The 25,394-nt window shown below is 46.3% G+C and overlaps 1 protein-coding gene across 1 annotated transcript in view; it reads right to left on the reverse strand.

The window, feature by feature from the left end:
• The window catches only part of Igf1r (insulin like growth factor 1 receptor), a 284,867-nt gene that overhangs the window by 42,081 nt on the left and 217,392 nt on the right, over positions 1–25,394 (reverse strand). The window contains exons 4-10 of the mRNA XM_048434815.3: positions 25,035–25,186; positions 21,554–21,698; positions 13,227–13,441; positions 10,860–10,986; positions 9,157–9,395; positions 6,115–6,282; positions 5,761–5,965 (exon numbers count right to left, since the gene is read on the reverse strand). Of these exons, the coding sequence (XP_048290772.1) occupies positions 5,761–5,965; positions 6,115–6,282; positions 9,157–9,395; positions 10,860–10,986; positions 13,227–13,441; positions 21,554–21,698; positions 25,035–25,186 (1,251 nt within the window). The remainder of the gene's footprint in view (positions 1–5,760; positions 5,966–6,114; positions 6,283–9,156; positions 9,396–10,859; positions 10,987–13,226; positions 13,442–21,553; positions 21,699–25,034; positions 25,187–25,394) is intronic.

A 25,394-nucleotide genomic window follows, 5' to 3' on the forward strand; every position in this document is an offset into this window, starting at 1 on the left:
AAGATGGAAGGGACAGAAAAGGAAAATCCTAACCTTGAAATAAACAAAATTCTTTAGGCTCCTTGGATGAGAACCAACAAATAACAAGGGGATTTCCTTCTTCAAGACCCATCTTGCATTCTCTGTGGCACCCTCAGAAACACCCACATTCACACCTACACCCACACAAGTGGTCCTTCGATGTTACTAGGAAACAAGGCATCGGCCATTTTTAGTCAGGCATTGTTCTGTTTCGCACAATCAACAGTGCTACTTGGTCAGTCCTGATGACTGATTATTGGATAGGATAAACCAAATCGCCTCAGTTAAGACTGATTAGGTGAAAGGTGAGGTAGCTCAGGCCTAAGACACACAGGGCAGAAGGGACCCAAAGGCCTATAGTAGTAGCTTCCTTGATCGTCTCTGAAATGAAGATGCCCTGGTCAGAGCAGCTATAGCAAGTACCTAAAATCTCAGGGATTTTCCTGAGGAACAGAGGTTTCTACTGATTGATGCCCACAGTCCCTAGTATGCATCATGGTCTTGGAAGTCCATCAAGCCTGGCTTTGCTTCTCCTTTAGCAGTGGGTACCTGTGGCCTCCCGATATCCTGCTTGTGAAGGGAGTGGAGCCTCAGCCATTGACTTGTGTTGGCTTGAGAAACGATATAAGAACAACAGAAAGAGATGATTGGGGCTCCCTCTGCCTCCAGAAACTTTAAAAATCAGGCTTATAACACTGATAAGAACAGAGGAAATAAAAAGATAAAACCAGACAAGCACTCCTATGAGGTATGCACCACCCTCAGGCTAGCTGCGGGTGAATGGTGGGGAAGCTGGTGCTGAAGCTATTCCTGCAGTGCTTGGGACTGGGCAAGGGATGAGATCACCACGTGGGATGCAGTCCACCTGGTAAGAACATTAGGAGTGCAAGAGAATAGGAGGGCCCAGAATATGGAGCTCACCAGTCTCTCTGCAGGAGAGCCCAGCAGAGAGGAGCAGAGAAGTACATATACAAGGGACACACCTTGGAAGCCATGCTCCAGGCCTGTGGATGCTGTCTAAGCCAACATCTAGAAGTGTAAGGGAGAGAGCTAGGGAAAGGGCTGCATGCTCCCCAGTCCGCTCAGCTGACGGACCTGCTATAAAACCACAGTTCTTTGCTCGGTGCTGACACGGCAGGCCCCAATACAAGTATCGAAAATGCCCGTGCAGGACCTCATCTCAAAACTCAGGAATGGGCATTTGTTTTCCGGACGCTGGAGAAGGAAGAGCGATGAAATCAAAGTACTAGTCTACCATGCTCACACTCTGAAAACCAACCTATCAGCGAACCAACCACCTACCTTCCTGGAAGGAAGAAACACGACCCCTCCCCCCAGCGTAGGGAGGCATTCAAAACAGCACTAAGACCTTTCCTGCCTCCCTCCTTTTCAAGACCAACACAACAAAACTGTGCCTACACGTAAAAGGTTGTTTGTATTTGATTTATTGAAGAATGACGTTAGGTCCACTCCCTGCTTTGTAACTGGGTCACAGGACCAAGCACACTCAGCAGTCTACTCATTTGTAAACACTACACTTCTGCAAACTGCGAAGCAGTTACTGTGGATACAGAGTCAGGCCTAGGGAGGGAGGCAATACAGGCACTAGAAGACTGGGGATAATCTAAACAGGGAGGGCCCAGATTTGTCAACAGCTACATGTCAACTGGGGTGACTAACAGCACACTTAATATATACTTCTGGAGTCTTTGATGGAGTTGAAGAATAGATAGTTATAATTATAGTTTTCCTTAGTTATGATAAAAGATAAAGTAGGTATAAATGTTGTAACTGTTAATTCTTACTCGATACCTGTTTATATGTAATTTTACCACGTTAAAGTTAAAACCTTCCCTTTTATTTAAACACAAAAATGGTGTGGGAAGTCCTTCTGTAAGTCTTGCTTTTCTTAGGGAATAAATAAAGAAACTGCTTTGGCCTGTGATAGGGCAGAATAGAGCTAGGCGGGGGTGGGGATGGGGAACTAAACTGAATATTGGGACAAAGAAGGCAGAGTCAGTGAGATGCCACGGAGCCCCCAGAGGAGAAAGACACCAGCCGCCAGCCAGAACCTTGCCGGTAAGCCACAGTCACAGTCACAGCCATGTGGCGATACACAGATGAATAGAAACGGGTAAATCAAAGATTTAAGAGCTAGCTAGCAATACACTTAGCTAGCAATACACTTAAGTGATTGGCCAAGCAGTGATTTAAATAATATAGTTTCTGTGTGATTATTTCATGGTCTGGGCAGCCGGGGACAAACAAGCGCCTTCCCCCTACACTGTACCATCAGTTTTCCTCACTTCAAGAAATAACCTATTACCATTGGAAAAGCTTGTCTTTCTTAACATTTGTCATTGTTTTAGTGACAAAACTCGAAAAATAAAGATAGTGGCCCACAGAAGTCATTTACCAAAGACCAAGTTCATAAAGAAACATAATATATACTAGCTTCCATTCTATAAACACACAGGCAGAGTCAGACACTGCAGACAGACTCAATCTGACTTATTTGCCTTTAACCCCCAAATAAACTGTGCCTAGAATGACATAAAAGTAGGAACGGTTTTAGATGATTCAGCTGTACCACCACAAGAGACTCCATGACTCATTCCTGTCACCTTGGGCACTCCTTTACTGGGGCCTTGCTACAATGTGTATGGATGCCAGATGTATGCCTTGGTAGGAGGCAAAACAAAAAACAATCCAACCAATCCAAACCAAACAAAACCAAAAACCCAAATAGCTAGGTGTGGTGACACATATCTACACGTTGGGCTTGTTTTAGGACGGAGGATGGAGAAGCCAGGCTGTAAAACAGGGTGACGGCATTTAGCACGCAGGATCTGGCTGAGAGTACAAATACTTCATTCACATCTAGGTCAACCGCAGTTCTGCTGCCCCATCTCTTAACCTGGTGTTCCACACTTAATGATAACCACAGCAGCAAAAGGGATGTCATCTGAAAACAACTAAAGGTTAAGGAGTTTCTGATATGGATTGTCGGATGTTTGGCCACCAGGCGGGCAGCAGCACGGAGGAAGGAGATCCTAATGTGACTGGGTGGTGTTCTGAAGAAGGTTCAATGCTGGTCTAAACGGGAGTTGTCACAAAAGCAAAACACAAAGCTCTCAACTTCTGCTGAGCTTCCTGTCTGTCTTAAATTCTCTCCGTCCCACAAGCACTTCTGCCACGATGCCCCGTGTCACAGCCAAGGATGCCTTCATCCGAGCAGAGCATATGCCGGCTCTGTGTTCTCTCTCTAAAACTGTTGAGCCATACACACTACTAAAGCATCAGATAATTTGTCAGCAACAACAAAAGAACCGGTAATCCTTCCTCACAACCTGAACCTCTGGCAGTGCCTGACACGTGTAAGGTGAAGAAGTCCTGGATTTGACCGTCACCAGCACAGTGTTGGGAGAGGGGAGGACATCCTGCCTGCCCTCCTCAGGACACCATACCTGGGAATTCTTGTGGTTACAGGAACTCTTACTAGCTGAGTGCTGGTTTGGGTGGACTGGCCCACATAGACAACCCACTGAAAGGAAAGAGGTTTAGTGATGGAGAATGTAGGTCTGAGACTCAAGACTCAAACTGTCAGTAAATTAATTAGGACAGAGAGGTCACTGCGTCTGTTTTTAAACACGTTTGACTTCTTTCCTGCCTTTTGGCTTTCAAATTCAAGGAAACATACACAGGGAACATGGGTAAGAAACAGCAGTGTGTCTTGACCCACAGAGCGGACTTCAACAGCAGCCCAGCAGCCTTCCAACCAAGAGGAGCTGAGGTCAGTGAGGCAGGTGGGAGAATGCATAGCCCATGAGAGGAAGGGAGGGGAAGAAGGCTGCCAGGAACCCAGGAGTTCTAGTCTCAAAAGGACTGGAGCGTCGAGAGCGAACAGGTCTTTATTTTTTACTCTACTGACTCTTCGGAGTGAGATGGCTGTCTTTGGCGATCTCACAAGTATCAAGAAGTCATTTTAAAATCCATTTGCTGATACAATCCAAGAAAGGCACTCAAGACAAAGTAACAGCAGGAACAGCAGCCGCTAAAGGTTTGTGGAACCTCAAGGGGAGGGAACAAGCCCAGAGCACTGTAGGCAGCCGAGGTACTATGGGGACTGGGGTGGGTACCTCACGGCTCTGAATTTAGCCGTCCAAGCAGTTTTCAGACTCCAAGGTTGTCCACAGCCTATCACGAGAGCCCAGGGTCATTTCCTTAATCCCCTTCCCACGTATCACTGGCACCTCTGGTCTTTAAAAAAAATCCTACTCTGTTGTGTTTGCTTTAGCACACATGCTAAAAAAACCAACACAACTACCGTGCTCATCATTCTAACTTTCATCAAGTAAATTGGTAAGTTAAAAAAACGATCTCTAACACAAGTGTTTAACTATTTCAAGTATGCGAGCTAATGACATTTGGCTACAGTGAAAATGTGTGACCCTTGTCTCTGTTTCCTAAAGATGTCCCTGCCTTAAACAGAAACCCTACTATTAAAAAGTGATCACCTGTTTTCCTCTGTATCCTGCTCTTACCCCCTAATTCGCCACACGTCTCTTCTACTTCATACACATAAAACCACATAGTATTGGGGCTGGAGAGATGGCTCAGTGGTTAAGAGCATTGCCTGCTCTTCCAAGGATTCTGAGTTCAATTCCCGGCAACCACATGGTGGCTCACAACCATCTGTAATGAGGTCTGGTGCCCTCTTCTGGCCTTCAGGCATACATGTAGACAGAATATTGTATACATAATAAATAAATAAATATATATTTTTTTTAAAAAAACCACACTGTATTTATTCTTTACTGTCTAGCTTTGTTTCATTTTTGATGGCATTTTCAGGGCTTGTGCATACTGTGTCAGCAGTCAGAATTTCTGTTTTCTAGCTAACTAGCATTCCATTGAATGGTTATGCCACCATTTGTTTATCCAGTCATGTACTGATGAACAACTGAGTTTTTCCTACTGTTATTACTGGACTTTTCCTTTCTTCTATTAAAAAAGATTAAATCATCTACTTCTGTCCTCCCTACCCCAACATGAGGGTAGAGGTCAAAAGACAACTTGTAGGGGTCAGCTCTCTCCTTCCACCATATGGTTCTGAGGACTGAACTCAGGGGTTTAGGTGGAGGAGGAGGAGCCTTTACCCACTGAGATGTCTTACTGGTCCCTTTTTCTATTTTCATTTTTACTTTGTGGAAACTGAGGGTAGAACACAGGAGCAGAGAGAATTCTTGGGACAGTGCTCCACTCAACTCAAAAAACCTGATTAAAATGGACACACTGAGCACACGGCTGTTTTGGAGCTGGGTCCCTTTTAAAACCCACTCTGATTCCAGGACCCGCTGAATCACTCCTCAGCCAGGTTGAGGGAGTCCAAGGACAGAGGAGGGGAGGGCAGAGATGGGCCCAAACCTCCGCTTTTCCCTTTACTGGTTTCTGCAAGGACAGTCGAGTGATCCAGGCAGTGCTTGGTGAAGATAAGGGAGGTGATGCGGCTGAGGTGTAATTCTCACGCACACGCCCCTCCTGCGACATGAGTCCTGGGACCCTTCCTGCATCCTTTGTAGGAGCCTTTGTAGGAGCTCTGCTCACCACACCGGCATCATCTTCTGTGGCACCCTCTAAGCTGGCTCCATGTTGTGCTCCTACCTCGCAGTGGGGGAACTGAAGAGATGGGACTCACCGAAGAGCACCAAACGCAGCACTCCCAAAGGGGACGCTCACCTGGGCACGAAGATGGAATTGTGAAGGAAATTCTCAAAGACCTTGCGGTACTCAGCCTCTTCCTTCTCGGCCTGCTTCTCGGCTTCAGTTTTGGGACAAGCACAGCAAGGCCCTTTATCACCACCACACACTTCGGTCTTGGGGTTCTCGGTCACCTCTTCCACATCGATGGTGCCGTCCGCGTACTTTCTGATGGGTATTTTGTCTGAAAAAGAACGGAGTGGGGATGAAAGTCAAGCACGGTGTGCTTGTGAGTACTGTTCAACTGAGCATCACGCCCGGCACAGGACACGCTTCTCACACTGGCACCCGGGTACTCTCCGACGCCGCCTGCCCACCGCTGGCCCAGCTCACCTTTGGAACAGTAGTTGTGCCGGTACAGATAGCCATCCTGTGGCTGCCGCTGCCACCTCACAATGTAGTAACTCAAGTTACCATTGGGCAGAGTTGGGGGGTTCCACTTCACAATCAGCTGAGAAGAGGAGTTTGAGGCGGAAAGAACGTCTAGGGGAATGGAAGGAACTGGAAAGACGAACAAAGGACATTTCAGAAAACAGAGGTCAAGGTTATCAGGGACTCAATGCAAATCAACAGGAAGCTGCAAGTCTGACCTGCCCACCACGATAGCAACTGGGCCAGCAGAGCACAGAGTGAACCTGAGCCTTGTTTTCAGAAGAGTACTAACTGAAACACCAGCCTTCTCTTCAGAGCATGTGTTCTCAGATAATCTCTGCGCAAACATGCGTGGTTCACAGAGCGGGACTGAAAAGACTGTAAGCACACAGCCAGGGTTAAAGGGGACTTTAAAAACCTACAATTAAGCCGCACGTGACAACTGCCACTCTCTAGCGTGTTTTAGCAAATGGCAAGCTGGACTCCACAGGACTGTATCTGTGATTGCAAATTTGAATCTCTGACAAAAATGACAGGGAGACAGAAAAGCGGAAGTAGGGGCTGGAAAGAGTGGGGCAGTGTGTGTGCCTGCACCTGAATGAAAGAAATGGCGGAACAAGGAGCATGGCATTGAAGATCCTGGAGGCAAGCTTCTGTGGGATGGCTAGGCCATGATGCTGGGAAGCCACTACCCATGAGCCCTGGTTTTATGCAAAGTCCTCTGTTACCAGGAAGAGGAGTTCAATAATCTAACTGAAGCTTACTCAGGACCGATGCGCAAACTCAAAACGCAGAATTGATTTAATTTAAAAAGGAAAACACCCAGGACTACTGTCATGTTCTCAGTGGAGTTCCTATGGCAAAAATCAATGCTACAGCCAAAGCGCTCCCTAGCCCCAACACACACACACACACACACACACACACACACACACACACACACACAAAGAGATCATGGTATGTCTCTTAAGCATGAGGTCCAAACAAGCTGTTTTTAAATCTGAAAGGTGAAAACAGGTTGGGCTGGCTAGTTTTATGTCAACTTGACACAATGAGAGGCGGGAAACTAAACTGAGAAAATGCCTCAAGAAGATAGAAAGACAGATCTATCGGCAAGCCCATAGGGTATTTTCTTAATTAGTGACTGATCTGGGAGGCCCAGCTCACTGTGGGTGGCGCCAACGCTGGGCTGGTGGTCCTGGGTTCTATAAGAAAGCAGACTGAACAACCATGGGGGGCAAGTCAGTAGGTTAGCAGCACTTCCCCACGGTTCTTGCCTCTGCACAAGTTCCTGCCCTGGCTTCTTAACAACCGACTGTGATCCAGATATGTAAGTCAAGGTCTTGCCAGGTCTTTTCTGGTCGTATGCCACATCAATAGAAAGCCTAACTAATGTTTGAAACGCTCAAGACCCTGAGAACTGCTGAGGGGCAGCATGCTGGGAGAGTAGGACTCATACTAACTTTTGCAAAGAAAATATAACCACATGATGCCTGCTCCCTTACAGGGTCCCCAAAAGTATTCCTCAAACAGTTTATGACTGGATGGTTCACTGACAGGTTTCCCAGATGAAGCAGAGGCAAACGATGAACATGGATGTCACATCGGTCCTGAGCACTTGTGAGGACAGGCGCCAAAATGCAGTTTTTAATATTTAGAAGAAGAATCAGATTTCTTAAGGCTCTGCTGTAAGAAGAAATTACACTCTCCCCCCCCCCCCCAAATCTGCTGCAATGATTCTCTGGGAACTGTTACTCCCAAATTTTAAGATAAAAAATGAATGTATTTTGTTGCACTTGAAAATCCACGAAATCAACCCATTTCCAGTACCAGGAGCCTGTGGAAAATTCACTTCTATGGAGACTGCAGGGTCAGCAGCCTGGCTGTGACGGCTATGGGGTCACCAAAGTGGGGAGGGGTTGGAGATGCAAGGACACGTGAGCTCTACGTTATTTTTAAAATTTTCTCTCTCTGCCATTTTATGCTTACTTTGTGCTGGTCTGGGGTACTTTAGCACACTTGACAGAATCTGTTCTCAGAGAATGTGTACCTGTCCTGCAAATCGTGTGCACTCCTCACCCCACAAAATCCTAGCCTTCAAGTGCTAGGGCTTTGCAAAGCGATTAGGTCACGAGGGTGGAGTGTTAATCAACAGAATTAACACTAACAAAAAGAAGGTCAGAGACTCCCATGTGCACTCTTTCGGGCATGTGAGGACACATCAAACAGATCCCTATGAGCCAAGAAGTCGGCTCACACCAGACACAAAATGCCAACTCTTTGAGCTTGGGCTTCCCAACCTTTGGAATGGTGAGAAGTACCTTTCTTTGCTTTGTAAGCCAACTCAGTTTGTGGGATTTTTCTTGTAATAGCCTAAATGTATTAAGACAGTCATTATCTTTACAATGAAATATATCTTTCTACCTCTAGTGTTTGCATACAAATTTACACAAATGTTTACTATTCTAGGTTTTAGATTTTGGGAACTAGCACTGAAGCATATGAAGAGAAGATAAGGAGGAATCAGTCAATAGGCCCTATTGGCTATCACAATGCTCTAAGCCTAGTAGGTTTTCAGGCTTTATTTGCCTGCTGAAAATGCTGATGGCCACTGAACAAAGACAGAAAATCAGTAAGCCACTAGAGGCGGGTGGCGCACAGGCCAGCATCATTTTTAGGTCCTAGAAGTTCGCATTAAAACAGATGAAAACAGATATAGGTAGCTACATCCTGGGCATTCAGAAAGAAACCATCTTACAATCCTGGACGACATAGGTTCATTAGCATAGAGCAGAGAGATAAGATGCTGAAGATGGTACCATGTCCAGAAAATGGCCCAGGAGAATTTAAGGTGTTAGCAGCAAAAAAGACTATAAAACAGTGTTAAGCAACAACAAGCATCTCATTGCTGGCCCTAGAGCCGTATTGTGCCCATTTAACTATAGCAAGCTTATAAAAAGTCAGGGAACGGGGGGGGGGAGGGGTTATCTAGTGCCTGGATACCTGATGCGTTGGTGCGAATGTACAAGATTTCACTTTTGGCCCCACGGATATGGTCGTTTTCCACCATGGTGAGGGTCACGGCCTTGACATAAACAGCATACTGGGTCCAGGGCTTCAGCCCATGCAGTAAAATGCCAGGCTCCCCCTCCTTGTTGGGAGGCAGGTCCACATCCACCATGTTCCAGCTGTTGGAGCCACAGGCGTCCTGTCCATCATATTCTGTAACGTTTTTAAAGGGCCTGAAAGACAATGGAGACCAGAGAATGCTGAAGGGCTCTGTCACCACAGCTCTCAAGAAACCTCCCCAGGGGCTGAGCCTGTCACAGTGAATAATGGGAGTTCCAAATAAAACTCATCAACAATTAGATTTCTATACAAGAATAAAATCAAGCATCTGGACTCGGGGGCTCACCAGCTATGAACCACAGAACTGAACAAGCAGCCTCAGAGACAGCCAGTTCTATATTCGCAGGGACTGAAAATGCTGCTCCTAACACATGCAGATGCTGACTTTCTTCTGAATTGGAGCAGTGGTTTTTTTTTTTTTTTTAACTAATAAGAAAAAAAAATCACTGCTGTTTAATGCAAACACTGAATACCGAGAAAGGATAACTTTTGAACAAAAATTTTCTTACCCCCCTTCAAAAAAAAGTTTCAAAAATATAAGTTGATAACAGCTGGCTTGGATGCTTAAATATCTCATAATACTCAAATATTTCATTTCCCAGTTGTCTCAGAAAGTGACATTAGTGAAATCACTAGGTAACTTTGGCAGTGTATTGGCAGCACTTTCAAAGAGAAGAGGGTTTTGCACAGAGGCATGGTGGGTGGGTGGGTGGGGCTTTATGAGATGAAACGGCTGCTGGCCACTGGCTTCTGAACTTATTAACAGACCTGTGAACAACCACAATGGGAGATGGGGGGGAGCTCCATTCCTATTTCCCACGGGCTATAACAGTTCCCAGGACCCTAGTTCAAGCAGCAGGGAAGGTACCAGCCGCTGCCATGGGCACCTTTGCTTCTGGGAAAACGGATGATCGTGTAGACTGGGGGAAACCACCTGGACACAGGAGGCCAAGTGGGGTGATGGAATGCCTCCAAGAATGGCAACGTGGAATAAGTCATGACTGCATAGGCAGGATGATGCCGTCAGTACTGGGGAAGTCTTGGCAGACCCTGGGAACTGTTGACACGGAGGCTGGTCCCTCTCCATTCTTTTTGAATGCTAGAGAGCTCATGACCCAGAGCAGAGTCTGGGCAAGGCCTTGCACACATAGAGTGAATAGAAGATATTGGATCAGTTCAGGGTAACCTCTGTGAGAGCAGTGTACCCTATGGCGTATTTCGGGAACAGAGGCTAAAACGGTATTTTAACCAAGCCCACATTATAGCTTTTGACAGTTTGGATGGATCCAATTCTCTTAATTCAGTCCTTTTTCCTTGGGTTGAACTTGATCAAACACCAATACCTTATAAACAAAGAAAGGCCTGAAAGTAATACTCTTCTGAGTAGTTGTCACAGGTTGGGACAGTGTCATGTGACGAATGAGAGGCTACGTGAGGAAGAAGTGGTCTCCTGGCCTGATTCTTCAAAGGAAGTCCACTGACTCCCTATTCAGCCAACCCACACAACAACCAAAGGCCTGGTCAGCTTCACCCGCAAGCTCCACACCAGAACGACAGGCACAAACACAGGAACTCACGCCTCCTTGTAGTAAACTGTGAAGCTGATGAGATCCCTGTAGTCTGGGGGCCGGTACCGGTGCCAGGTTATGATGATGCGGTTCTTTGAGGTGGTGGTAGATGTGAAACGGAGAACGTCACTTTCACCTGGGGCACAAAGGCACATCCGTGAGGGACAGAGATCCACGCATCTCTACAAAAGCTGTGCACTACCTTTTCCCTTTCCTGAGGCTAGCCGTCCACTCTAAGCTCTGGCTGCATTTAGTAGGAAGTTTTCTTATTTTCCATCAAGGGTCCAAGCGTTTCACCGGGGAGTTCCTATGGGCTCCTCTTTCATTGCACTGGCCACCTTCCCGGGGAATGGCGCATGAACCTGTAATGGTCCTTAGTGAAAGGTGGCTTTACCTTTGGGATCATCTATAGATGCTGGCTGCTAACGGGGATCTGGTTAAATGACAGCAAATCTATAGGCTGGCCTGAGAGGACACAAGTGCTCTGCAGGTATGGACATCTGGCTTCTGTAAAGCCACCAAAAGCAGCGTATCTTAATCTGAATATGACACCAAACAAGCAGGCTAGAGCACACCTCCTTGGAGTGCTCTAGCAGGAACGAAACTAGGCAAGCAATGTCTTGGGCAAGCCTTGTGATCTGTGGGAGGTGCACCCTGGCTGTGAGGTACCAGGCACTGAGCCTGTCCTGACTTCAGCACTCTTACTCCAGCTGCAAAGGTTGGAACTGATGGTCAACATTTTGCAGGACGCTCAAAGCTCTCCAGCGAGCTGTCCCCGGGCCCCCAAACTGCCTGCCGTTAACTGTCACACTAATGAGCTAAAGGCAGGAGACTCGGAACAACTGAACACCGAGAAGTCTTCTGAGCAAAATGTGCTCCACGGAAATCCAGAGAGCACTGCAGGTCCTGCTCCAGTGTCACAAAAAGAGAAAAACCCTGACTGCTTTCAAAGGAAAATAAATGGCTGCGGAATCCATGTCAGGCTGGATGCCTCTAAGGGAGATGCTCTGGTCCTAGACTTTTGCTATGGTCTTAATGGGGAACAGGGCAGGGGCTCTGCAGGAAGGTGAAGATGTTGGTTATGTACACAATTCCCACCTTGACAACTCTTCCCTAAATGTCTCCCGGGTCCTAAGGGCATCAGACAAACCTGGGTACAGCAGACAAAGCTAGCCCCTCTTCTGTGTGTATGTGTACATTTGATTAACCCTTGGTCATATGACTCCTTATTTTCCTACTGATGCCCCAACGTCAAAGATGGGAGAGTCAAATAAAGCTTTAGCTTTTTTTCCTTTTAAAGACTGGGTGTTACAGCCTATGTCCCCTGCATATAGGTTATGGTTGTGTAGCAGAATTCCTGTGGGACTTCTAACAGTGGGGGTGGGGGCTGTCTCCGACTCTTTTGCCTGCTTTTGGGACCCTTTTCCTCCTACTGGGTTATCTCATCCAGCCTTGATGCGGGGATGTGCATAGTTTAATTATAACTTGATATGCCACGGTTGGTTGATATCCCAGGGAAATGAGGAGGAATGGATCTGGAGGAGAGAGGGTGTGGGGAGAAGGATAGGGTTTGGGGGGCAACTGCACTCACGATGCAATGTATGAGAGAATAAATTATAAAAAAAAAGTCAAATAACAAAACAAAACAGGGTCTTACTATGCAGCCCAAGCTAGCTTCAAACTTGCAATCCTCCTGCCTCAGCGTATTAAGAGCTAAGATTATAGGAGTGTACCATCATGCCTGACAGAGCCATGACACTTTTAAGGGCAGTTTTCCATACAAGGCTAGAGGAGAAAAGTCTGACATTTCAGGCCTGGGACTACACTTGGAGAATGGCTGGGCTAACGGGCTGAACTCTAGTCTATGATCTTAAGGTGAAAACCGTATTATGAGAATGTTATTATTACATCATCTGAAATGTGAAGAGCACTATGGACTCAAGGATGCGGGTTTACTTCTCTTCAAAGAGGAGGCCAAATGTGAAGACCAGGAAACCTGACGCCCACAGAAGGGTGCTGCAGCGGAGCTTCCACCCTGAGCCTTCGGCACCGCAGGAGGGAGAGGCAGAGCTGGCCTGTTCATAGTGCTGGAGTGGACTGGCTCTGTGACAAACACTGTTTGCTCATATTGAAAAGATATTTAACTGTGCACGCTCTAAGAACCTACTGGAATGTTTATTACACTCAGAAAAATGTATCAGTATGAATGTATCAGGCACCAGCCCACTAGTAACTGAGAAGACACATGCAGAGGCCAGGTACTGGCTAAGGTAAGGCTTGATTGACGGGCCCAAGGTGAAACAAAGGAGGGCCCGCCCATGAAAGCCACTGTTATCTTAACTGTGGTAGCACAGTGGTTTGGAGGCCTTCACTCACAGGAAGCTCGCTCTCCGTTGTTCCTGGTGTTTATGTCCCCTTTGCTCTGGCGGCCCTTTGTTCCTGTTACTTCCTCCATTCGGTAGATTTCAGAGACACACAGCTTGGGATTGAAAGCAAAGTACATCTTCCCCGACCTGACGGTCAGGTTCCGGTGGTTCCAGTCCCACAGCTGCTGCAAGTTCTGGTTGTCCAGGACATAGAAGGAGTAGTTCCTGGAATCACAGAAATCCGCATTAGCAACCGACTGTGCCTATGGCCCCCTCCAGCAACACAGAACCTCTCTGTGGTATGTGTGGCTCCATACCAACCAGGGGTTTACCTCCTGGGGTTCTGTAAAAGCAGACAGTCACTGTGAACACGGGCAAAAAGATGAGCCAAGGACAATGTTTTGAAATCGATAGGACACTAATTAACTTTGTGACCTCTATTACCAACACACAAAGGTTCTCCCACCGAAGGATGTTCCATGAATCATTCCCTAGAAATGCCTTTGGTTATTTTTCTAAGAGCCAGATACGGACAATGTGCTTGAAATCAGCCTACAGGAGAACAGACATGCTCTGCTACTCAACCGGAACAGCTTACATACTAGCAGCAAAGACTGCCATTATCCCTGGGAATAAATCCTACCCATGCCCAATCAGCGGTGCATGATGGGACGGGAGACAGCCTGGCGGCTCCCTCTTCCACGCTTCCCTCTCACTACAAGAAGCCTTCATTTCGGTCCCCAAAAAGTATGGGAGGAGAAATACCCAGTAAGTGTTTTCTCTGGGATCTCCCACCAGGGTAGCAGGGCACAGGGTCCAACAGTGGCTCTGCATGTTTGGCATGCACAGTTTAGTTTTCACCATCCCCCTACCCTTAAGGTTCTGATACACAGGACCAGAGTGGATCAGGAATCTGGACTCTGAATGGTTGATGTTGATAACACCAGTCCTGGGGCCACGCTTAAAAAACCTGGAGTCGACCGGGATTGGCGTGGCACTATTCCCACGGCTCACTTTCCACTAGACTAGAGGGCGTGGCCAAACGGGAGGCAGTTACCTTTGGCCACTCTTCTGTCCCATCTAGGGGAGGGCAGAGAGCAAGAACTCTGCTGGTGTGTCCACAGAAGGGCTCTGCAGCAGGTTGGTCTCTCTGCCCCCACCCCGAAACTGCAGGCAGTGTGTTAGTAATAGTTCTCAGTTAAGTGAGATGTCTGTTCCTCATGAACCATGAGTCCTTTCTTCCCTGATGTTTTCCCATCCTTAGTCCCCTCCGCCCCACATCCAACAAACAAACGTGCAGACAGGAAAGCTTTGCCCTGCTGGGCCAGAAGTAGCCAAGACAAAAGAGAGTCCCTAAGTCCTGCTCTGCCCCAAAGGCAGTGCCCAAGGTATCTCTCTGGACCTGCTGAGGGTCCTCACCCAAATATGAACTACTAACTAGGGGGTCCACCTGCAACCTGACCTTGACATAGCAAGGTGTGAGTTCCACACAGCCGCAATGCTGCCAAGCAGCCCTGGACACTTCCTATAGAAACTTGCCAGGAGAGCAGAGGCAAGGATGCAGGACCAGAAAAGCTATGAATTCAACACAACATAAGCTGCAGGCAGGTGCCTTAGTGCTACGAAGAGCACTGTCTATACGCTGGAGTTTAACAGGTGAAGTCCAAGTTCTCACTGGCTTTAAGAGTCCTTAGGAAGGCCAGGGTGATGGCTATACAGGCAAAGGCTTCCAAGCACAAGCCAAAGTGACCCAGACTCCCGGGAAGGAAGAAAACTGACTTCACGAGGTCATCCTCTGACCTCTGTACATACATCTCTCTTACAGACATCATGTGCGCACACAATCAGTAACGAAATAGTTCTATTTCAAGAGTCCGCCTACCTAGGAGTCGGAGCTCAAGTGAAATCCGCCCAGCCAAACCTCAAGGACCCCGACACATGCTACAGTGCAGCTTCTGTACATGCAGGGGCTCGGGGAAGCAGCAACCCTTTCCTTTGGTAAGAGTGTTTCCCTACTATGCTTGTGTCTCAGAATAGGAACTCGAGACACTGATCAAAGGAATCCAGACTGGAAAACACAAGGTTGTATGTCCTAAGAAGTCCTGGCACCCCCTGTCAGTCAGAACTGTCACCCACAGACCCATCAATCTTCACTCTTATTGTGATGGTGCAAAGAACTGGTCCCATCATGAGTCCGTCCTGACCTATGGGATATTTTCAGGCTTTGCGCTCATCTCTAACCTCAATGGTCTGGCTGTTCCCAGGTCTCAAGAGTTTCAGGAGACAAAAAAAAAAAAAAAAAAAATCTTGTGAAGACACCTCCAGGCCGGATGCATGGGCCAATTAATCAGGTCAAACTTCCGTCACAATCTGGGCCAAGGCCTCTTAGTAAACTAATTTCATTCGCAGGCAACAGAACTGCACCAAAAATACCTTCCTTCCGAACAAAACATTCTTCTCCCCAGGGAGGAAGCATGAACGAGAAGGCAGGAATCTGACAAATGAATGGCAGGCATACAGAAATTCAGGGTATTTGACTAATCACTTTGAAAAGTGAGATTATCTTTATACAGTAAACACAAACTTTTTTTCTTTAAACAATGTTGAGAAGGCTGGGAGCTAGAATATCAGTATCAATAAAACCCAAGCATTGTGGAGTCTGCAGAGAGTAAAAAAAAAATATGAACCTTCACCAAAATAATAATCTAAGTGCTTGGGAGTGCCCTGTCAACTCGGTGTTTGCTTTCCAGCCTCCGCTTCCCAGGCATCCTTCTACAATCAGGTGCGAATTAAGAGATGATCCCAGGCGGAGATCTGTCTGCACACTTTCCAACACTAATGTGCTTGAAATGTCATTGTTTTCTAAAGGAAATGACTAGTTAAGAAAACCACTCAGCAAACGTGATTTCATAAATTGTTCCTAAGCTCTCTGCCTCTTTACATTCACAAAACAGTTTTAAAATCTGAATTGTTTATTTATTTATCTTTTGGCTCCTACAGGCTGTGTGATGCCCGGGAGTTTTATTGAGATTGATACCTCAGCTCTTAATTTTTTTCAATGTTAGGAAAAGAAAAATTTCCCCTCTATCTGGATGTGTTTCATTGGCAATGTGCAGACCTATGAAGGACTGTCACATTATAACCACACAGCACACACTTTTCTATGACCTGTGACCGCCATTTCTAGGCCAGCACCACCACCTCCCTTTTGAATGCTGCAAAGGGAGTAACGCCTGAAAGACTTTCAGAGACAGGGTATAGAGCATTCCATGCAGGAACTGAAACCAGCCCTGAGCATCCTCTCCACTGCTGACGAAGTGCCAACTCTGGGTGGTTTACTTGGCTTCTCAAGGGCTGCAGTTTCTCGGCTGCCCAGGGGATGTGTCTTCTGGTCTCTTCTGGCCCTGAGGCCAATGGGAAGAATCGGATGAGCTAAATATAAAAGGATGCTGTGAGCTTTGAATCGCCTCACAAAGGTACAGGATGACCTTGCTACTCTCTGAAGTGTCAAGTCCCACAGAAAAAAGTCCCAGAATACATGCAAATCCTATACTTTGATACACAGGGCTGAGCCTGAGGTCTCCAGCCAACACAGGACCCCCTCTTTCAAGCCCTCAGTGACATACTGGGAGAAAATCTACAGACACGTATACAACCAATAATTCCTGTTCATTTCCACAAGGAGACACTACTGCTGTCTGTTGACAGCAGTTTCTAGAAGGGCATCAGAAGCCAGCACACGGAAGCTGTCACCAGCATAACCATTTATACCATCAATTTATACCATCACTCAGCCCATCTGTAGAGTACTGGTTCACTTCAAGACCAAAGTCACACCATCTACATGGGTTCAAGGAGTATGGAAATAAGACACCCAAGTAGAACCAAACCAAGTACCACACAGAAAAGGCTGTTTGCTGTCTAGTGCCTTTTAAAAATAGCTCTGCTGAGGTACAATTTACCTTCTAAAATGGTACCCATTATAAATTCTATGTATATACATTATGTGTGTGTGAATATATATATTTATATATATAGACACACCCACTGTAAATTATATACATTATAAATATACAGCTACATGGGCTTCAATAAATTTACACACATGTCCAACCATCATCCCATCATCCAGATTCAGAATATTTGTATCAGGTCAAAGTGCCCCCATCCTGTTCCCAAACCAAGTACCTCCCTAGTCTGTCCACCCATGGTGCTACATGTCCCAACATGACCCAATCCTTTTGGCGTTGAGTAGTATTTTTTCTGTGTATATTATGCTCATCCACTCATTCACTGACGAACCCTTGGATTTGATCCAGTGGGCTATTTTGGGTAGCTATTATGAAAAACGCTGCTATGAGCATTTACATACAACATTTGCTTGTGCACGTTTTCAACTCTAGGTAGAGCCTAGAATTGCTAGGTCACATGATTAATTTTATGCATTTTAAAAGTCCCAAGCGTGTGCTAAAAGGAGGCTATGTTAGGGTCTGTGGTGGTTTGAAAGAAAATGGACCCCCAGGATGACACTATTAGGAGGTATGGCCGTGCTGGAGGAAGTGTGTCACTGTGAGGGCAGGATCTGAGGTCTCTTTTCTCAAGTTTCACTCAGTGTGACAGTCAGCTGACTTCCTGTTGCCTGCAAGGTGTAAGAACGGTCAGCTCCAGCACCAAGTTCGTCTGCACGCTGTCATGCTCCCCATCGTGATCATAATGGACTGAAACTGTGAGTGAGCCATGCCAATTAAATGTTTTCTTCCTAAGAGTTGCCGTGGTCATGGTGTCTCTTCACAGGAGGGTCTAGTCCCAGAGCTGCAAGAAGGCATTGTGAAAAACCGAGTCTCCAAAGTCCAATGGAACAGAGTAGAGATGCCTAAACGTACTAACGACTCTTCTCACTGGCCACCTTCCTGAAACTTTTGTTCTTTTCAAGACAACAATCCTTGGCAGCATCAAAGAACTTGAACTTTTAACTTATTTGACTGCCTCCAAACCAAGGTTGTCTGAAGCAGAGCATTTTCCAGATAATGAAAACACCTTCTCTTTTATGCAAGGGAAAACCACCAAATTCTCCACCCAGTGAAGAAAACAACAAAAGCAGAAACACGACTTTCCTTCTACATTCCCTCCCACTATCCCCAAGCTCTGCTGGAGATCAGGGTGGCAGGCATTCCTGCACTACAAATCAAGAGCTCTATCAGTCACTGCACCACCACTTCTGAGGAGTCCCCTGCTCTCTTTGGTGTGTATGTGTGCCTCATACACAGATGTGCATCCTCCTGCTACTCTCCACCTCTCACTGAGCCCAATGCTCATCGTTTAGGTTACTAGCACATTCTTGGAGACTATCCAACTCTCTATCTTAGTTCACCACGTGGAGCTACATCCATGTACAGCTACACCTGTACTGGGGGATTAGGATTCAAACGTGGGCATCATGCTTGCCCAACAAGCACTCTTAGCCACTGAGCCATGGCTCTGACTCCTGTGACGTTCTTATTATCTAAAGTTGGGATTATAGATGTGCCACATTACAGTGTGAGTGATGGTTGAGGCATTCTGGAAAAACCAAAGGGTCCTGCTGCTACTTGGGTACTGTTCTCCGTCTGCCCATTCTGATCTGTGTTCAGGCAGAATTCTGCTTCACCTGTCGCCAGCCCGGAAATCAGCTTTACAGAAATGACTCATGATGAACATGCATGACCCAGGTTAAGGTGGCTCAGAAAGAAAACCCAGGAATGACTCTCGAGGTAAACTACTGTGTTCCATGGTGGCTGCTCAGAAGGCTGCGTGAAAGGGACTGCTGTCTTTCCTTATACAGTTGGGGTTGAAGGATTCCTCACGAGGAATGTTCACCTTTCCACCAAAACAAAAGGCTTCAGAATCATCCTGAAATAAATGGAAGCTTTTATTTTGTTCTCACTAGCCATATGAAAGGCTCAACAAATAGATTCCTTCAATAATGAGTTGAAGTAAGATGCTTTAAAAAAAAAATCACAAGTGGCCTGGGGGATATATACATTAGAATGATTATAAAGTCGTCATTTCTCGTCCTTGCCATGTATGGGCCAAAAGTATACAGAAATACTTAGAAAAAGGACTCAAGCTTAAGCCTGCACCTCTCCCTACCCCAGGTTTACTGACTGATTTGGGGTGAGGCACAGCAGGACTTCCGTTCCCCCACAACTGGAACGCATCACACATTCTGGCAAACACTGGGGAGAAGGTTTCCTTGGCTTAAAAGGAAAGAACCCTGAAACTAAATGTCAGACATCTCTACTAACCCTCCTCTCTCCAAAGTCAAGCGTGTCCCACGGTTTACCTAAATGAAACCTACACACCTGTGTGCAGCAGCTCCGCCTGGAATCCTACCACCGCCTACCTCCCCAGCGCTGTTTGGAAGACAGGTCCAGAATGGCATTCTTTGCCTGCCTCTCCCTGACTGTCTGTCTTTGCCCCCATGCTCCTCCAGTTCCAGAGGGCGGGCAGTCTTTGCTGTCAGCTCTCCTCAGGAGCCTGTCTGACCCTCTCCCATCAGATTCTGCCTTCTGATGTTCAGGGCGCCTTCCTCTCCTTGCCCTGAGATGCTCTGAAAGCTGTGCTTCACACTATGTTTGTCTGCTATCACAGCCCATTCTTTCCTTTATTGAATGAGGGAGAAATGAAGGGGATGAGAACACCGAACCAAGGAGAGAAAACAGGTGGCCTCTCAAACAAACAGAGCCTGGGAGTTCATCACAGCTGAAGAAAAGGCAGACCGGAGAAAGCTACTGCTAAAGACTATTAAAGAATCTCAAGGGTCCTAGCAAGACACAGCCTCTAGGCAGCAGCCTCCAGAACTCCTCTGTCCTCCCCTACTTTCTAAAATGCTGCCAGCAGGGCGGGGCCCTAAGCTTTCCAGAGAAGCTTCCCAAACACAAGCATCCTTACCAAGACTTGGCCGGGACACCTCACATGTAAGTTTCAAATAATGAAAGACACGCTACAAATATTCTTGGAAATAAAAGCCAGCCTTCAATCTTCTGCTACATCTAAGTGCATGATACTTTCAGTTAACTCATAACGATAAGATACCACATAATAATCCTGATAAAAATAAAGCCTCCTCTCCTCTATGACTATCACTTGCTCGGTCTGAGAAAAGGGGGGAAGCGTATATCCTTAAGAAACTAGCAAATGTGACAGCTACTAATCTGCCAAAGAAGAAGAGCTTACCGATGCGAGGGATCCCAGAACACAGAGCTACTGGTGCAAATAATGAAGCAAGACCGAATTCCAGATCATTTTAAAATTGAACACAACCAATAATGAACTAACAGTGATCAGGAACTAACAGCCCAGGAATGCCTGGAACACTCTGGGCTACGTGCCTGGCACCTGCCTTGGATTTGCGAGGAAGAAGACGCTTTTCTGAAGTTTCCCTGTTCCCAATAGAAAGATGGTGTGCCTTTCAATGACAGGGTGAGAAGCTCAGTGTCTGGTGGTATCAGGAGACAGAATTTAGGACAGAGCTGGTCTGATAAAAACTGGAGGCTACAAAGACATCTTCAGGTGACAACCTGATCCAGACACACGAGCAAGGACAAACATTCCCAGGATGCTCCCACCACTTTCTTCCCAAAGGAGTTTATTCCTTAATTGATACAGTTATAAAATTTCAAAGCATTAACCTAAGAGCCACGCCAGAGTTGTATTACATGTCCAGAGCAGCCAGTGAAGATGCACGCAGACTGGAGAGAAGCTGTGAACCCACGCAGGAGACACCAGCTTCTACCCTCTGCCGAGAAACCCACGGTTGCTTTAAAACCCAGCGCGGAAAGCACTTTTGTGCAGAAGGCAAAGTTTCTATCAATAACACAAATCCTCCAAGCTAATCAATAAACAAATGCTGTAAACTAACCAACACACAAAGTCTGCAAGTTGAAATATCTTTGTAACAAAATAAACTGTCCATACTTGGCAAGTCATTAATGCTTCCCTATTTGAGAAGGAGCCGGCCCAGATGGTCAGGTGGTTAAGCGCTTGAAGCACAAGCAGGAAGACCCGAGTTCTGTCCGCAGAGTCCACCTAACACACCAGGCATCTCAGCACCTGGGAGGTGGAGCCAGGCGGTCTCTGAGGTTCACTGGCCAGGTAGTCTAGCCAAACTGGTGAGTGCCTGACTCAGTGAGAGACAGTCTCAAAAATAGGATGAAGAATGACTGAGAATATTTCTCTTTGAATCCCCACAGGAATGTGTGTGTGCATATACACACACACACACACACACACACAATTAAAATGTAAAAAGGAGAAAAAAGCACACCCACTCATAAAAGGAGAATACAGAAGGTTTACCCTTCCAGCTGCTCCTCTCCTAAGATTAGACGAAGATTCTTCAGGAAGGACAAGGAGACCAAAGCGTGGGAATGGCGGATCTTCACGTAGCCGGTCACCACCTCGATGAGCCCCATGAAGTTCTCCAGTTCTGAGGCAATGTTATCTAAAGGAAGAGGAGTCTGTGTCACTGAGAGTTCCTCTGGTCAGCTGGCATATTATAGCTGGATCCACACAGAGGTGTGGAGGAATACACAGAGCAGGACTTGTTTGGGGGAGCCGGGTGAGAAAGTTGGTGCAGGACCAACCGTCCCTGTCAAACACACACAGTCTCCACGCTCCACAGGCACGCTGGGCCGAGGCCTCTGAGGCGGGAAAGCAGATTTCTAGGAGGGTGGGAGTGCAGCTGCCAAGCTGGTTAACAGAACGTGAAATCAGAAATGCCAGGCTGCTAATTAGCCCCAGCTGACAAACCGAGGGAACGTCTTTGAAATATGCTCCATGACAGGCAGACCCGCTTCAACAGTGCCATAGCAGGACTGGGCAAACCTTTCCCAGTCTCAGTGGGAACAGTCTTTGCTGTACCTGGAGTTCCTAAGATTTGGGGATCTATAGTTAAAGACTCCATCCAAGGAGGGAAGAAAGCAACTCCGGTATTACAGCAATGATGGCTGCAGAGAGCTGTTTCTTTCGTCTTTTCCAGCACTGAGACAGGACTTCTTGTATCCTAGGCTGGCCTTGAACTACGTAGCTGAAGATGATCTTGAATTCCTGACCACCTCGCCTCTCCTCCTTGGGCACCACCTATACCTAGCCTGCAAGTAGTTTTTGTTTTGTTTGTTTGTTTGTTTTTTTAATCATTTCTGTATCTCTAAGTTCTCTACTCTGCTCACAATTACTTCTGTAACCAGAAAATAGGCAGCGAAAATCACCATAACAACAGGACACAGAAACAGTGAATTTTCTTTTATCTTGCTTACACACCTTTCACACAGTAAATAAGAAACATAAACTTCAGCTCAGCTCATGACAAAAATCTAAGACTATAAAATAAATTAGGCCAGGTCCACTGAATGGGACTTTACTGTATGTGATTTGTGAAGGTTGATTTAGTGAAAGATTCTAATTTGGTTTGATACAAATAAAAGAGTAGAGGACAAAGCCTTACACTCAATGGCAAGGGATGTTCAACCTGGAAAGAGTGGCCACAGCTAATTCTGTGTGCTTTGTTTCCTCAGAATTGACCGAGGACCTCAGCAATGCGCAAGGCTAGTGCTCTGGCTATCCTGGGAACTCACTATGTAGACCAGGTTGACCTCGAACTCCCAGAGATCCATCTGCTTCTACCTCCTTAGTGCTGGGATTAAAGGCATGAGCCTCCACTGCCCACAGAGCAAGTAATAACTTCTTCATGGGCTGAATTTACCAATCACATTTATCACCCAGGACAAGACAGAAAGATAAAAAACAATAGGGTTTATGTATTTGAAAAGGCATATCCCAGGGACGAATAAATTTTAAAAAATTAGTAAATCTAGTATGAGCAAGAAGAACACAAGATGGTTAGTGCTATCATAAGGGTCATAGTTTTTATGTGGTGAACACAGTCCTCTCCAAGGTGGACATGTAGAAAGGAGGTAATAAAAACTAAGGGCTTGCGGATAATAAACAAACAATTATGTATATTATCTCCGCACTCAAGAAAAGAATTTACTCATTTAACAAACACTTAGCAAAAAGGACATCCACAGAATTAATTAACTAATTAATTAATAAACCACCTTCCTTTCAAGCAGTAAAAAACTTTCTCTTAAAGATTTACCAGTACAGATTAAGACAATAAAAATTTTCCCGCCCATAGTTTTCTACTTACGAAACTCTGAGTACCTCAACCCAGCGGCCCCAGTGTCAGAGAACTGAAGGCAGTGTATCTGGGGCCTTTCTCTGCCAGTCAAAGACTAGACAGGAGAAGCTGGGTGGTGGGGGTGCACATCTTTAATCCCAGCACTCGGGAGGCAGAGGCAGGCGGATCTCGGTGAGCTCGAGGCCAGCCTGGTCTACAGAATGAGTTCTAGGACGGCCAGGGCTACACAGAGAAACCCTGTCTCGAAAAATCAATCCCCTCACCACCATCACAAAAAAGACTAGAGGGGAGAAGACTGTGGGGCTGTGCTGCCACTGAGGGGAAATGCTGCCCAGGAATGCAGTTCTGAAGCGGTGCACCATAAACACCGTCCCTACTGCAAGCGAAATGGAGGCGGCAGGGCTTGGAATGAAGCTTGAGCGGCGGACGGCACATTGTTGTGGAAAATTACTACTTTTTAAAAAAAAATTTATTTATTTATTAATTATGTATTCAATATTCTGTCTGTCTGTATGCCTGCAGGCCAGAAGAGGGCTCCAGACCTCATTACAGATGGCTGTGAGCCACCATGTGGTTGCTGGGAATTGAACTCAGGACCTTTGGAAGAGCAGGCAATGCTCTCAACTGCTGAGCCATCGCTCCAGTCCCTGGAAAATTATTGTAAGGTGTGTTTTGTTTAGGCCACATTTGATTATCTCTGTGAAGTTGTGACTGATCAATATTTATTTATTTATTTATTTATTTATTTATTTATTGCCTGTCTGAAACACCCAATGGTCTAATAAAGAGCTGACTAGGCAGGAGAAAGGGTAGGTGGGGCTGGCAGGCAGTGTATAAATAGGAGGAGAAATCTGGGCAGAGAGGTCGGAGCAAGGCAGAACAAGAAGAGGAGGACATTAGGGGCCAGGCACACAGCACACCATGGAGAAGTAAAGAAAGGAATAAAGGGAAAGGCCCCAAGACAAAAGGCAGGTCGGATATTGTAAGTTAAGATAAGGCTGGCAAGAAACAAGCCAAGCTAAGGCCAGGCTTTCATACTTAAGAATAAGCATCCATGTATTTATTTGGAAGAGTAGAAGAGTAAGGAGTCAAAAACACTACACAACAGCACAGCTTTCTGACTCTCAGAATTAAGTCAGGAGACCCACCATTCTTTAAGACTTCTTAAAAACTCATATTAGTAAATTCTTCCCTTTGCTCAGTCTCAACAGAGGCAAGCAGGCCAAACTCACTGCTGTGTGGACTCAGTGGCAGCTCGAGCATGCTGACTCATGGGTCTGATCCATCCGTGTCCGCTGAGGGGTGTGTGTGTGTGTGTGTGTGTGTGTGTGTGTGTGTGTGTGTGTGTGTGTGTGTGGTGTCAGGATAGGCCTCTCCTGCGTAAGATGTGGCTAACAGAAAGATAAGGGCTGATCCTCTCTGTAGGAATAAACTCTGGGCTAAGGGCTCAAACACAGGCTGCCTTTCAATCTGGACTTTATCTTTCAGGGAAGCTCACGGGAGAGACGTCACACAAGAGGCTTACTTACATCCCACGCTGTTTTCCTAAGCCTGTAGTTTGGCTGTGATGAAGGGACAGAGAAACAATGCAGTAAACCAAGGGATCCAGCCACTGGTCTGGGGGGGTGGAGTACTTACTGCCTCGCCGGATATTGATAAGCAAGTTGCCCTTTAAGATGGTGCAACCTTGGAGCATTTGAGCTGACGTCACTGAATCGATGGTTTTCGTTTTCTTCTCTTCATCGCCACAGACTTTGGGGCAGGGGCCTTCACAGGGGATACAGTACATGCTGTGGAAGAGAGAGTAGACCGAAACCACACAATTGAGCTTATCTTCCCTACATAAAGAGACAGAAAAGTAAGAAGGCTTTTTGTTTGTTACTACAATAGCATTTCATGAGGGAACCGTTCTGAAGTATCCGAGTGACCACACAGAATCTCCCCCACAGGCCTAGCCATTCAAGCTGCAACCACAAGAAGGGAACACATACTGAGGAG

The sequence above is a fragment of the Myodes glareolus genome, chromosome 24, assembly GCF_982192425.1.
Source record: "Myodes glareolus chromosome 24, mMyoGla1.1, whole genome shotgun sequence".
NCBI classification, from domain to species: domain Eukaryota; kingdom Metazoa; phylum Chordata; class Mammalia; order Rodentia; family Cricetidae; genus Myodes; species Myodes glareolus.